The 16,153-nt window shown below is 41.0% G+C and overlaps 1 protein-coding gene across 6 annotated transcripts in view; it reads right to left on the bottom strand.

The window, feature by feature from the left end:
* The window catches only part of Kcc (solute carrier family 12 member kcc), a 197,055-nt gene that overhangs the window by 160,292 nt on the left and 20,610 nt on the right, over window positions 1-16,153 (bottom strand). For all 6 annotated transcript variants that reach the window (XM_076427657.1, XM_076427660.1, XM_076427658.1 and 3 more), the window contains one exon: window positions 9,940-10,002. In XM_076427657.1, the coding sequence (XP_076283772.1) occupies window positions 9,940-10,002 (63 nt within the window). The remainder of the gene's footprint in view (window positions 1-9,939; window positions 10,003-16,153) is intronic.

The raw sequence follows: 16,153 nt of genomic DNA, 5'->3' as shown, positions 1-16,153 counted from the left end.
CCAATCCATTTTTGTCGTAACTGCATCCACAATCTAATTTATTAGTTTCGATAACCAGCTCTGCAGTGTGTGATCGAATCTCGATGTCTGGGAATTTTCTCAGTGACAGTAGATAAAGTTGTATTTCGGCCGACAATGCAGCCCGTGACTGAAAGAGCGACTTGGTCCAAAAAATAGGCGATTCAGCAGATCTTTCCGCTAGCGACGAGGCGAAACGAACGCGGCAAAGGCAGAGCTCGGGCAACAAAAGCCGATACCGTTTCGAGATCGCCGGTTCCCCGTCCAATTATCGCCAAGGATCGCTCGATAACGAAACGTCGGGCACGAAGGTCTAGGATAGAAATTGCGTGCCGCGCTCCAGTTAACAGCCGAGGCCTGCATTCAGGAATATGAGCCGGAATAAGGTCGCAGACAATGAACTTCGCCCCGGTTAGGCTATTTCGAAGCTCTGGCGAATCGCGATCGAACTCACCGGCGCGATCTGATAATTCTTCGCCGATCTAATCGGTTTCTCCGTGCTCACGAAATCTATTTTAACAAACCACTGCAAATAAAAAATTCATTCTACCGAATCCAGAAATTGATCTTCGTAAAATTCCATTCTGAATATCTATCTAAAATTTGGTGAAATTAATTCGTCTGTGCTTACCGATCAGATGTTCCGATCAGTGTTCAATTTAAACTGTCGAAAATCAAAAATAAATTCTAGTACTTTGAAATTTTGTTCTCATAAAAGGAATCATTTTAAGAGCTCAAGAAGAATGCTTAATTAAATAACATAAATAGTGCGTTGTGAAAACTTAATTGTGTCAACTGTTACCATCAGAATTTATCGATCATCAAAAATATATAAACGGATTACTTGCCAGCCCAATGAGAGTCCACGATCAAACAAAGAATTTACGAGATGCACACATCGATGGCAGCATCCTGCCAAGCAGAATTCAGAATGGCAAGCTGTCATATCCGCATGTTCCCCTGTGAGTAATCCTCCTTTATGACAGCGACTATCGCCGGCTAAATTCACTCGTTTATTTTCAACGCAACGGTGCAGGGGAGCGAAGTTCGGCGCAACTCAATTAAAATCCGCTAAACAAAGAGACAATTACGGGTTCAATTTCCATGTCGGCAACAGTGGACACACACACAGAGAACACCCCCGGGCACGGCTGGGCCGTTCGAACTTTCGCCGCCTCTCGAACTTGCGGAACAGTTCGCCGAGCAAACTTGCAAAGTATCTGGAAGTCTAGATAATTCGCTCACCGGAAGTCATGATTGTTCCTCTGGGTTTCTAGTTCTACGATTACACCGAGGTGCCCGTTAAAACCGACATTGGATAACGAGTTCGTACGATCGCGCATCTTCGATTCTTTCTCCATCGACTATCGGTAGAAGTGCAATTTACTGTAATTAGGATCGTCGAACGCCGCTGGACTTTCAAATTGTTTTCTACAGACCTCGATCTAGATCAAGCGTGCGAGCACATAATTTAAAAAATACATTTAGAGGTTCGTGAAATATATAGTTAAATACAGGATGATTATATAGAATAAATTAAGAGCAATAACTACCAAAAAATAAATTAGCTACAAAGTACAGCTTTCAATAATCAACCCCCAACTCATTAGAATCAGTGACTGCAGAGTTGGGCAAAAATTTTATTGAAATAAAAATTTCGAATAAAATTTTTGCCCAACTCTGAGTGACTGCTCGTAAAATGTCATACTAAAACACTATATCATTAATTCCGATAAAACAAAATCAGATCGATGCCTAAAGATCCAAACAATAATTACCCAAAAAGAATTTCCCTCATATTCAATAATGAATTATTTATCAAAAGCAAAATGAGTATGAAAAATTGTCACCTAGACATCTTCGTAAGGGTTGGAGGGTCGAAAAAAATATTGGGAGCATAATTGAACGACTGCAGAGGGTAGAATGATGGAAAAAGAGATTAGTGGAACATTTTAAGGGCAGGAAAGGGTTGAACGACGATCGATCCACGTGTCCAACCGTTGAATACCGATGTCTCGTCGCCCTTATTCACATTTTTCCTCATTTTTTTCCCCCTCGCATGTAATAGAGGGATGAAATATTCTCCGCGTTTATAGTGCGGGGAGAAGAGGATGGATGGGGGCAAAGAGAGAGAGAGGGAGGATATTAAATGTCCCAGAGTCGCGTACACGTAAGTAAGTATAGAAAGGAGGTTCTGTTCCGGCGTATTATCGGAGAACGTCAGCTGTAAGTATGAGGAGACTGGGAACTGGAAAATGCCTGGCGCACGTAAGATTCTTATTTATTGCAGTCTGATACGTTTCCAGCTCAGCCCGCCTCCCCATCCCCGAAGGCGGAACGAGAGTATGAAACCCGGTGGCTGATATATCAGCAACGAGACTCGCGAGCCGGCGATGCTGAAAACATCGAACCTCTTATTTAATCGCTCGACTATCGATACTCCAATCTCGCACTCGGAAATTTTCTGCAGCATACGAATCGCTCGATTATAATTGTTTCAGGGGAGATACACTACTGTGCAAAAGAAAAAATCACCCGGCCATATTTAATAGAAAAGCGTAAAAAGTCAAACAAGAATACAATAAGTTTTGAAAAAGGATTCCGCTGTTTCATTGAATAGTTTTAAGAATATATACATGTGTGTGTTATTGCGGATTATCTAATGCAACAAATCAATCATTGTACAATACAATTTCTACATGAAGATATTGTTTGTCATTATATCTTATAATTATACTAGGTGCTTCTTGTTTTACAGTATACATCCTCGGTGAAGAGGATTTAGTTAGGGCAGAAACGTTTTTATTCTGACTTGTGATTATCAACCCCCTTTTAACTCTTCATGATTTATTTTGTACTAATTAGACTGCTAATGTTTTTATTTTATTTTATGCATGAATATCAAACCTTCTGAAAATTATTGTGACTGGAATTATTAACCCCTTTTGAACCCTCTAGTTTTTAGGGTACATTTCACTGTTTAACCCCTTGCCTTACGATTTATTTTACGGTTCCAGTGATTAGAACTTTTTTGTAGTTCGTAGACTTTCCTAAAGAAGGAGAAAATTTATATCTATTGTATGCTTACATATTCCCCAATAGCTGTGCATTAACAAAACCAAAGTAAAATATTATTTCGGTTTATAAAGGAAAGTAGTATACGTATTCATTAGACTCTGCTCAGAATCTTCACCACGAGCCAGACACGATGTTGTAGGGGAAGGGGTTAATTAAAATCGTCAGGATGTTAATAATCTAAAGTTTTATCATCAGAATGAATTTTATAAAAGAGGAAAGAGAAATCTATTTTCCCTGTACCTCCACATTTATTCAGAAGATTAACCTTAACAGAGACATTTTTCGTTTTACGTATCGTGTTCATACCCGGTCTCCATTTTTATATTCTGCGTACAACGACCACGAAAGATAACATCCTGTCTAAGATTTTATAAAAATACAACCGAGAAGCTGAGGAATATATTAAGAACGCTGTAGGCTATTTTGGGAAGCATCGATTAATGCACTTCTAATTAAAAATAAACAGGGAGAAAGTGAGGATCTTTAAATAACTGTAAATTCTTCATCCCTGTTCAAAGAATTCTACCAGTCAACAAATTAAAAGTATTGTTATATTTTAATAATATTAATTCTACTTTATATTTCATAAATTTGCCGGTATCATAAATTCACGAAGTGTTTTTCCTGTTTTAAATTGCATTTACTAATTTTTAAATAAGAGCATAAAATCCGCAGTCTAATTATGACGAATAAGACCGGTCCAGCGTGTAAATGGCAGTAGGGTGATATTTTAAGAAGACCCTTTAAAGACCGTTCACAGCCAACCGGTTCCCGTTTCCTGTTAGCGGATCGTATACTTGTAAACACGACCCGTGCATGTACTTTACAACGCGATTACACGGTCCGAGCGCCGCTACACCCACGCAGTTGTCCGCATAATGCTAAATGATTATCGAAAGCGGCCTTGACATCCACCGGCCACGCGATAAGATGGCTAGATATCGTCTGATTTACCGATCCTGTTCTGCAATGGATCGCGGACTGCTCGTACATGTCAACTATCAAAATACCCGGGGTTCTATCGATCGATCCCGGCCGTTGGAATTCTCGTGACGCAAAATTTATGCCGCGAGCATGCCAATCATTTTTAACGCTTCGCAGTCCGACGTGTTCCCTCTTTTTCACTTTGGCAGCGGTGCAAAGTTATATAGGGTGTCCCACTTAAGTGTGACCCCAGTTCTTCAATATTCAGAAAATAATAAAATCTTTATGTGTAATTTGAATGGTATCAAGTGGTCAGTCTCTCGCAGGGATTGTTTTTTCACATAGTTTTCAAGGTCATGTTTGTTTTTTAAATAACTACATATATTTTCGTGTTGCAGCGCGTAGCTCATAAAGAAATACATTCAGATACGTACTCTGACATGACCTTCGAAAGACCTTGAACTCGGAAGATGAAGGTCAAACTTAAATTTCGTTTGTGAGGAGAATGGAGACTGCGAGAAATGCTAGTTCGTTGAAAATTTCATGATAAGTCCATCTCGACTTTGAAAAAATTAATTAAAAACGATTCTTGTAAAATCTGTTTGTAGTTTTAAAAATTTAAGTGTGGTACGAATAAATGCAAAAATTATTCCTGTCGAATAAAATGTGTGCCAGAGTGAAATTATGTTCAAATATAAAGTGTTAAACATTTCACCAAAGAAGGAAAACACCCAATGATTGCATAATTCAGAAACAAAGACAAAATACATTGTCAACTCCTCTTCACGATTACTTGGTTTCACGCTTCGTTTTTCCACTGATGTTCATTTAATCCACACACTTAGATTACTATATATAACCCTTGTCCGTCCCCTGTTAGAATATGTTTCAATTATATGGTCTCCGAAAAGCTTTAATTACGAAATCATGCTTGAGAGAGTGCAGCATAAGTTTCTCAGGTTTTGTTCATATAAAATAAATAATCCTATGTCAATCTTTGATAATGATTACTCCACAGTATTAAACACAGTCAACCTGGAAACAATGTCTGCTCGAATAAATATAATAATAATAAAATGAGGGGAAAAAATGGAATGGCGCAAAAAATGAAAGATTGTGGATCTCGGTGAACTTTTTCGATTCGCAAGGACCGCGAAGCTCGGAAAAGGGAATCAGTGTTTCCGCAAGCTGCTCACGATCCCGTCGCAATCATTCAAATTCTTAGGCCGTCCGAGGTCCCGGCTCCGGCGGTGAACGAAACCAAAGCAATCAATAGGATTCCGCCGGTGCATTCCGCATTCCCCGTGAACTAAGTCGTTTATATCACATCTGCGAGCTGCAGATTCGTGTCTTGCACAGTGCCGTAGCGAGGGAGGGCTTCGGCCGCGAATCCACCTCGCCGAAATAAGCTCGTTATCGAATTAACCTAATCAAATTCCGCACGGAGCACATTCGACTGTAATTGACTGACGCTCTCTGCCTGCACCCCGATATTTAGGGGAACAGGATCGCGAATTAATCGCCCAAGCGATTTTAAAACACCGTCCAATTACCGTCGTGCTTTGTTTATCACGGGCGGATTTTGTTCGAGCAATCTGTTGAATCTCGACCGTTATATCAAATTATGTGTGCCAGAAATAATTTACACGAATTAAATCGACGGGTGGGTCGTTGACGAGCTTCATTATTAATATTCACATTTAAAACGGTAGAATATTAGCTGTGTGTACAAAAACATTATGTAATATTTTAATATTATTTAATAGTTCTTGATTTCATCAGCGGGTAGTTGAAAATGAATAAAAGTTGAACGTGAATAAAATCAATCATGATGAATTCTCCATGAACTGCATTTTTAATATTCATTATTAAAAATAAATTCAATATTGTTTAATTTTCCTACTGCTAATTTAGTAAATCTACCTATCATGTGTTGTGAGAAAAGAGTATTTTAATTTAATAATAATATTCGATAGTAAATTGCTTACAGCCTTAAAGCTTATTATTTATAAATTTTGATTGTCAATTGTGAAGAGTGCAGATCTGAAAATTGTCATGTTCATAAACGAGAAATAAACAACAATGTGTCGTCAAATATGAATGAAAGATGAGCAATAGCGAAAACAATTTATAAATCGCATTATTCATCAATCTCGCGTCCATCAACGTAATTCCCTGATAAAATAAACGGCTAAAACAAAACTCGATAAACGAAATGTTCAATAACGGCTTCCCGTTCCATCAAAAAGTCCGACAGAAATTAATCTGCGCATATTGAGCAACGATTCATATACGGTTCAGATACGGGCTTGACAAATTTACATAATATTTATATAATTTATGCATTGCTAATCCCCGTATCCGCTTCGTTAACGAACTGCTCGCGAGCCGACCTTTACGTAACATTTCTTTTGCTTCTCTTTGTCTCGCAGAATGTGGGCCGCAGTTGCATAATAGGAAAAAAAAGGGCTACCCGTGGAATAAACAATAATCTGAACCTTGGTAAACATAATAAGAGTAGGTCCTCTTCTCGCGATAATAAATAAATAAACCGCCACAGGAAACTGTAGGATAAAGGTCCACATCGTATAGCGAGTTTTATGTAATTACCAGCTAATTAGCCCGCGAGTACGATGAAACAGGGTGAAACTGGGGTGATTCCGCCCCCGCACCTGTGTGTATCCTTCGAAACGTTAATCGAGCCGCACGTCGATCGACGCCTCCTGACACACGGAATTAATAATGTGGCCGCGAACAAAGGAGATCGGGGTGAAGCAATGTTATTTAACGATTATGGCTGACACTACGCGATTATCGCTGGCACGCTCGAATGTGATTCCGATTTCGACACCTCGTCGACCACTTTGGGACGATAATTCAACCGAGCCTGGGGTTTGTTGCTGACCACCAGACGGATTCGTGTTGAGTACTGTACCAAATGATCGGTTTTTTCTGTTGTGCAATTGTTGTACTAGATTCTTAATCATTTATACAATAAAACTATTTTTATCTTTTCCATGGGAAATAATGAGCGACGCAGAATTAAAATAAAACATAATTCCAATTATCTGTAAGGGGGTTGAAGAAAATTGAGGGTCCAACTTGGTAGTGCATCTTGGTGATACGAATAAAACAAGATTCTAATTATTTACCGTGGTTGTAAAATAAATCCTGAGACAGGGTGAATCTTAGGGTTAACTTGGGGGTGCGAATAAAACGGGGTTCTAAATTGTTGAATGGGTTGAGGACGTCGTCGCAGATCAAACAGCGGGGATCGTTGCAGAAACGTGACATTTTCAATTTTGTAAGGGTGCAACTTGGGGGTACAAGCAGGTCGGTGTTTTAAAGAAAATGAAATAAAAAAAATTCTAATCATTGCAGTAAAACAGATACTGTGATAGAAGGTTGTAGACGTGGTGGATTGAGTGGCGGGAATCGTTGCGGAAGAACCGCATTTCCGATTTTCTGGAGGCGGTGAACTCGGGGGGTGCGATTCGTTAGAGTGGGGGTAGCTCGAGGAGGATCCGGGGCCGCGATTTAGGCACTCGACACGCCACCCCGGATGCGAAATGCTCGTATCGGGTGCGTATAATCTGCGGCGGCCGCGCCGGGAACTGGGTCGAGGAGACATACCCGCGTTCCCACCCCCTCCGAAACTACCCTCTACAGTGAACCCGGGCCGGCGCCCCATATAACCCGCGAATTTATCGCTCGCGGCTGAGCAACAATCGCCGATTCGGGTCAGACGCGACCCCCGCGCCACCCGGAAGTCGGATCCCACGGCAAATCCTTTCATTTCAAACCCATCCCCCCCCTTTCTATCTCTCTCTCTCTCCCTGAAGGGGTTGAAATCCTTTGTTGCACACGGTCGAAAGAAGTACCCGGTTAATGGCCGGCGCTGCGTGAAACATTGTATCGCCTTAATCTTTTTATCCGTCTGCTTTCAGTCGATTCCAGCGTGGTTCACTTTTTCGCGAGGGTGCAAAGAAACACCGACGTCCCTTGAATTATTCTTCCAACAGCTGGAGCTCGAGGCTACTATTTTTGAACGGCGATGATTTACGGCGAGGAAGAACCGCCTGGCATTAATGTGAATTACGTTTCTATTGTCTGAGGTACGGGTTGGTTAAGCTGAGGGGCGGGATGGTCATCCTTTCATTTCGGTGGGGGTTGAAGGAGCAAGGAGTCTCGAATATAGTGCATGCGATTTTTTAATTTATTTTCGGACACTCGGTAATTGTTTTCCTCGGAGAAATTATTAAGTACGTTTCCTGTAAGAGATTAGTAAATGCATTTTCGGGAGGAAAGTCTTGTGGAAAATGGTCGAATAAATGTTCTTGTAGGAAATTATAAGATAAATTTCTTCGGAGAAAATCTTGTACGAGAAACTATGAATTACATTTCTTATAGAAAATTATCAGATGAATTTCTTGGAGAAAATTCTAGTAAGAAATGAATAAATAGGTTTGGGAGAACTGCTTGGTCTTGTGAGAATTCATAACGTAATTTCTTGTGGGAAGATACTGTTGAAAATTAAAAATGCATTTTGTTGCAGAAAATTATGAAATGGATTCCTTATAGGAAATCACGAAACAATGTTATTCAGAAAATCTTGTACAAAATTAAGAAATAAATGCCTTGTAAGAAGTTGTAAAATGAGTTGCTTGTTGGAATATCGTAGAACAAATTTCTTGCGGAAATATCCTGTAGGAAATTAACAAATAAACGTCTTTCTATTGCTTGTGGAAATGTACAAAACGAAAAATTAATGTGAACAAGTGGTAACGTCTGGAGTTATCTGGCCGATTAAAAAATTTCACAGTGTCCATCAATGAAGAATCATTTCGACAGTGGCTTGGACCATGAGGATAACTGGAACGATAACGAATCCCTCTGTTCTCTCATCGATCGGGCCCTCGCTGCTCTTCATGCAGCCGGAGGAGTTTCTTTTTAACTCGTCTCGACAATGAGGCGTGAAGAAAAGGGAGAGGAGGAGGTTGGCGAAAAAGTTTCGCGAGGGAGCCAGAGCCATCGGAATGGGAAAGTCGCGATGGAAAACCTCGAGACCAGGGTGTATAGTCGTCGACTACGTACGTTTCTCTTCCTGGCTCCTTTTGTGGACCAAATAGAGGCTGGGACAGGCGGGGTGAATCTTGAATGGAATAAAGAGACGAATAGCAGAGCGACACCTTCGAAATGAACGGGGACAGAATGTGTTTCTGATGTTGGACGGCCAATTACTGATTAACTCCTCCATTTTTGCAATTTAAATGTCCATCTTCTTGATCTGATATGAATACAGTGGGTGGAAGAATTATTGGAGCCAATTTGATACATCGACGTGTTTATATTTAACCAATTAATTTTCACATGAGAGTTTAGCAATCATTTTATTTTCTTAGGAAACTTGGACATTCAAGATTTTTTTAAACATAGGGTGAGAGTGAAAGAAAAATAATTTTTAATGTAGATTTAAAAATAAGTCTGCATTCATTAAATTCAGTTATAATAAGTTGAGTGTTTCGCGTGGACAACATTGGTTGCCAGGTATAACCAAAAATGGTAAATAATTTTAAAAGCCTGAGTCACAAGGCTACTCGGAGTAAACATTGCGGAACACCGTGAGCAATGCATCAAAATACGCGATGCAAACATCGTATACTTAACGCTTTCAGTGCAACGTCACTCATATCTAGGTGACATAAATTCCACATTCCGAAGCTGGAAATTCATGTTGACGGTAAACTAGTATAATATTAAAGGATACAGATTCGTTCCTCTCTGGCAAAGTTTCACGAGTCACCCAAAAATTGTAACAAATATCGTATAAAGACTGGACAAATGTGCCTCTCAATATTGTATGCAGGCTGAACTAGCACTCGAGGTATTATAATGCTCGAATAAAAATAAGCCACTCACATTCGCTCGTGGACCGAGGTACGAGATGCTGGTGCTCCAATTGAGTCCCGTTCACTGGCGAATCTGGAAAAAAATTTAATCAATTAGTAAACCGTGGACCCTTCTGTAAATTTGGATTTGTGTGCTGGACTTAATTATGGTCCGCTGATGCAACGAGAAGTTCTTCCAATATTTAGCGTCGCCATTTCTGTAAGGGTGCAGAGTGATCAATTAATTACCATCATAAAAAACTAAAATAACTGAGAAAATACTAAAAATAGAAGGGGATTAATCCTTCGCAGTCGAAGCAATTTTAACTTGACAATTAAACATTTCTTCCGGCCTAGAATAACTCCATTGTATATGATTTTTTTTTCATTATAGGAATATGAAATTGATACAATACGTCATACAATTTAAATGTGTAGTAATTGATTCGATACCAACATATTTGATAACGTAAATAATATCATGAATAATGGTACAGCAATTTTTAGTGGTGTCTCTGGATGGAAAAATTGAAGAGGGTTGGAGGATAGCCGAGATAGCGACGAAGGGGTGGATTCGATCAGGTAGGATCGAAGACACAGAAAGGCTGAAGAATCTCCGAATGGTACGTGCCGGTTGGGTATCACGGCCACGAGTGCTTGCACACGTTACACGTTGCATAATATATTTTCAGGAGAGTCGTTTAAGGTAAGGCGGGGTGCACGTCCCCCGTCGACAGGGTTTCATCGACCAATCGGTGCCGGGGTGGAGCTTAAGCTAGCCGCCGGTGTCAGCACCTCTTCTCTTTCGCGAAGGCCTTACTCTGTCTCACCTACATTTCGCGCCTCTTTTGTCCCTACAAGGTTCACAGGCATTTCCAAGGCCCTTGTCGATGCCACTGCCGCTGCCGATCAAAATCACCGATACGCGTTTTCCACCTCGAAAAAGATTTTCGCCAATTCCAAATTGCGATCGAGACGAATCTATTCAGGCGATGCAATTTTTGATAAATCTGGGCTTGCTAGATAGCTTTACCGACAAGTCCTTCCTTCCTTCCTCTCGCACAACTTCAACTTCATAAGATCAATCTACAAACTTCGACAGCCTCTATAACTCGAGAATTACCAACAGCAAGGCTCAAGAAAAATCAAATAGTAGAAAATGAGTAGACTAAAAAATGAACGATCCACAAACTTTCTATAGACTGTATCCATCGAAACAATCAACAGCAAGGTTCAGATGATCAAATAGCGAATCGTATACGAAAAATGCTCAATCCACAAGCTGTTCTACGCACCTGTACCAATCGAGGAACCGCCAACATCAATATCCAAAAGGTCAACCAACACGTTCCAAAAATGATCAAATCTAGAAACTTCTACAGACTGCACCCATCGATAAAACCACCAACGGCCAACGTCAAAGGGTCAACTAACAAACCCTGTTCCAAAAATGATCGATCCACAGGAGTTCTATGTACTCTACCCATCGACAGGAATTCTCAAACTCTGAAATAGAGATCACTTCAGTATTTAGCCAGCGCTCGTTCACCTTCAGCCAGGTGTCTCCTCTTGATCAACCGAGGGCAGCGATTGGCAAATGCACGGGAGCCAGTTAAGGCTGATTTCTACGTTCGGAGAGCACGTGGACAGGGGTTTTGAGCGCCGCAAATTGCCGAGGAGCAACGCAAACGGCAAACAAATCCTCTAATCCCGAAAATCAAAGGGACACCCACACGGGTGAGCATCTTCGCCTCGTGATTGCTTTCACGCGTGCTGACGGATCGGCTGTCCATCCCCTGTCGTGTCCACACCTCTCCCCCGCCTCATCCCCCTCCCGTAACTCCACTTGTCCTCTGAGCATCCCCCTTGGTCGCCTTGTAATCTTGGACATCGGGGCCGACACTTGTGATAAAACCGGAGCTGCTGACACCGTTCGGCCTGCAACCGCGTTCTTCTTGTTTCTCGCCGCGTCACTCGAACGACGTTGCACCGGCGACCTTTCAGACCCCAGGCACAATAAAATCATTGGCGGAAAGCTCGCGGCAAACCGGGTCTAGGTATTTGACTGTGTGCATGTGGAGCTAGGGCGGGCACAGGCGAAGAGTACACAGTGGATTGCTGAGAGACTGGTTTTTCGGAGGAATGTTTGTGGAGGTGAAATCAGCGTGTTGGGCACGGTGTATTTAGTTCCTGAAGGGAACAGTTTGCTTGGGAACTTTGGGAGAGGAATTTGATAGGACAGGCTGTTTCATTCGAGGATATTTCTCTGGAAGTCTTATTAATTTAATTTCTGTTGGAAACATTTTAAGAAAAAATAAAAATTATTTTTACGACACCGTCTGTATTTAAAGTAATGTGAAAAAATCGATTTTGACATGAAAGAAATTCAAGGATGAAATTTCGCCCGGGGCATAAACGACCTTGGTTACACGCGGAAGGTCAACCACGAGTTCCATAACGAAAATAAATGATGCTTTCTGCATTTTCTATTATTCGTCTAAGAAATTCGTGTACGATGTTGGAGAATTTAGGGAATCAGTCAGGGCCCGGTTAGAAGAATCGAATTTGTGGACAGAGTGCACCATCGAGGCAGAACTTATGCAACAGCGTAACATTAGTGCGGTCTCACGGTTAGCAAATATCGAGTGGGAAAATATTATCCCGGACGAGGGAGCACTCCGCGATATTAGAAAGTTCTTCGCCGCGTGACCGTAAATATAATATAATGGGGGCCGTCGCGATCGCGATAACAGCAATAACGATAATGGCCGTGGATCGATCGCCGGTGCAAACTCTATTTACAATTTCCCGCCCTAAAAAAGCACCGCGAGGCGATAAACACTGGGAAATCCGAGACAATGGCACACCAGAGCATCGAGAAGAAGAGGAGAGAGAGATTCATCGTCTGTTTTACGGTGAAAGCTGCTTATACGTTTCCCCCATGATTGCTCAATGGAAACTGGGCTTGCTTTTGAATTACCGCATAATACCAACCACTCCTATCGATTTAATTTGACAGTTTAACTGCCTCAATCGCCGGACGAGTAACATAAACGACACTTGCGTGGCGTCGCTCGTGCTGAATAATAAACTCCGGATTTCTGTGCAAATCATAAATATCATTTGTGCCATTAAAAAGAAAGACACCCTGTATAAACAGGTAAAGTGAATTAAGCGTAATATGCATCTTTGAAACAGAGTTTCTTGTTGGAAAGTTAGACAGAGACAAGCTACAGAGAAGGAAGACGCGTTGCCTGTACAAATAACTGAAATGGAATTTGCAGAGAAAGTATTAGCTCTTCCTGAACTGGAGGATAAATGCACTCGGAAGAATTCTGGATTACATATCAACAAGGCAGTTTCGCTTCCTTCTAGATCAATATCCTTTAGTAGTAATAAAATACGATTCACCTTGCGACGACTCCAACCAAGAAAGATTTCTATAGATCCCCGTGAATCTTCGTAGGCCTTAGAATTTCAGTAAATATCGCCAAACACTGTACCTAAAGTGCCTAACGCCCGGGGCGACCGCGGATTCACCAAAATCGTTGAAAGCTTCTGCTCCCAAGGTTGTTGGAGGACCGCAGTATCAAAAATAATATTTCCTGATCTCCCAGTACATATCAAATTGTTTCCAAATATAGTCGACTGTAATTTCAAAAATAATACTTCCTGATCTCCCAATAAATATCAAATTGTTTTCAAATATAATGGACTGTAATTTCAAATGTAATGAGTACGCTTGCCTTTATTTGTCCCCTGAATCAGTAAAAGCATTTCGATCGTACAATTAGCTTCCGAGGATAGTAAGCAGAGGAGATATGTATAATAGACCAATAAATGGAGCAATTTATCAGATCCTCCGGCGTACTCATAATCTTTTCATGGAAACGACTGGATGCAGGTCTCTAGCTCGAAAGCACGGGTAATCGATGTGAAACCACTCTTACGTCGAGACGAACGGCTGGGGATCATAACAATCGGAATCAAGCGAAACAGCTGCGAGGAACCAATCAAACTGGGCCAGACACATGCCCGAGTTTCAGGTATCACGGGTAGAGAAGGATCTCCCGTGGGATGATGGATAAGAGATGTTCTGGATGTACAAGGTGGCCCTAATACCGAGAATTCGAGGAATTGTAACTGGAATTTTCTCGCAAATTCCAAGTTTTTATCCACTTTTCTTCCAAAATTTAGACGAGGAAAAATTGAATCTGCCGAGTAGAATACTTCTCACGCAGTAAAAGAAGAATAAATATTGATTTCAGGTTAATTTCATTGATATACAAATACATTTCTATTTTATAAATTCGAAAACCTCAAAAATGCGTAAAGCAGTGCAAAAATATGAACAAAAGCTAATAAAGTCTTGATCTAAGAAAACGGGAGCTTTAAGATCTAAGAAAATTGCTTATTCCCTCCACTGCGGGGCGTACCCCGGGAGGAGCCGAGAAACTCGAGCTGCCTCTCAGTCCTTGAATAAGTTTTCGTCCGGCCAAGTATATTTTATTTTACTTCTATTTAAACAATTAGACCCTGCACAGTTAAGAACTTAATGTTTTTGTAATTTTATGAGTTTTGTTGTAAGATAAGCTTGTTCGGCATAACTTTGAGGGAAAAAATCACATGCGAACCGACCCACCCTGTACACGGTCGGCACCGGGGAACTAAGTGTACGAAACTTGGGGCGGGTTCTGATGAATATTGAAACCGCAGTGCGAAACGGTGTAGCTCAGCCCTGTGACTGCGCGCGGATATTTAAAACACGGGAAATGGGTCGCGGCGGCTCTTTTTTTCTCCCCTCTTGTATCTTGAACACTGCACTCACGAAGATGAATTTCCGTGACTTCTTCGCCCGTTCGAAGGGAATATTAAATTCCCAGTTCATAATTAAATACGCCCTGCTTTCTGTTTCCGTTGTTTTTCTTCTCCCTTCCTACGACCTCGCGCGCTACTGAACATTCCTTATCCGATGTACCTATCGGGAAAGAAGACTTGCAGCAATTCTTCAATCCCCAGATAACAGTTTTACAAAAGGAAACCGTGGAAGTACCTGAAGAACGCTCGTCTTGTTAATGCAGGTCGAGAGAATTTCAAATTGTTTAACGAAACATGAATATTCCCTCGGGGGAGGAAGAAAGGGAGTGATGTATACAGTAAAATAATATCTTTCTGTAATATGATATTTTGTGGGAGGAGGTATCAACATTTTCTGGTAAATATTACAGAGTTGTTTTAATGGAAAATTGAAGCCTTACGTGCGAAAACTTTCGTTTAGAACCTGCAGTTATTTTTCGTCAGGGACTCTTATTTTATAGGAACTATTCTTTTATCCAAATTTTTAGCAATTTTTTTTACAACATATGTCATTACAATCTCATGTCTTTACAATCTCAATAATCGTGAATTAAAAATATTCGAGTCATTTTGACTCGAACCGAGCGTTAAATAGTGCATCATAGTTTGAGAAATAAAGTTTTAGACAATTTTACATAGGCTGTCTTAATTATTTTAAAAATTCTAAATATCTGGTTTATTTTTTACGGTAGGGAAAATGTTTGGTTGACAAAAATTGCGATGAAACTGTCCATGTGTATGGATACCTATGGATACAGCCAGCAGTGGTGAGGATAGCCAATTTTCTTAAATCAAGACTTTACTGTATTAGCTTCTGTTAACATTTTTGCATTGTTTTATGCGTTCTTGAGGTTTGCGAATGTATCATATAAAATAGAAATATTACCTACTAAACTAATCCCTCTAACATCTCAAAAAGCCTCAGGCTGTGTATGGTCCAATTTTAAAAGATGCTCCTAGGGTGTTCGCTTAATATTGTTCCCGACTGTGATATTTGGGGGATGTCAGAGGTCGTCGACGTCACAGAGAGTGGCAGACTCGTTGAAAATCAGTAACTCGAAAATTTGCCAGGTGATATTAGCCTTTCGGGAAACGAGGGACAGACCGTGTGTGCCGGTGTGCCGGGCGCTCTGTTTCGAGGCTGACGTACCGGAAGAGGAACTGGAAGCTCTCCCAGGGGCTAGAGTCGAAATTGCTTTCGGATACAGAAGCAATATCGTCGGTACACGAAACTTAGAGGTATCCCCGTCGGATTCCCGAGTTTACTTTACGTGTAATGCAGGAATATCTCGATAACGCCGAGAGAGAGAGAGAGAACGCGCGCGCGCAAGAGCGATGCAACCGGGAAGCTTTATGGAGATGAGAAGCTCCGGGAGACCACAGAGAAG

The sequence above is a fragment of the Lasioglossum baleicum genome, chromosome 7 (assembly GCF_051020765.1).
Source record: "Lasioglossum baleicum chromosome 7, iyLasBale1, whole genome shotgun sequence".
Taxonomy (NCBI): Eukaryota; Metazoa; Arthropoda; class Insecta; order Hymenoptera; family Halictidae; genus Lasioglossum; species Lasioglossum baleicum.
This window is presented reverse-complemented; position numbering and strand designations above follow the sequence as displayed.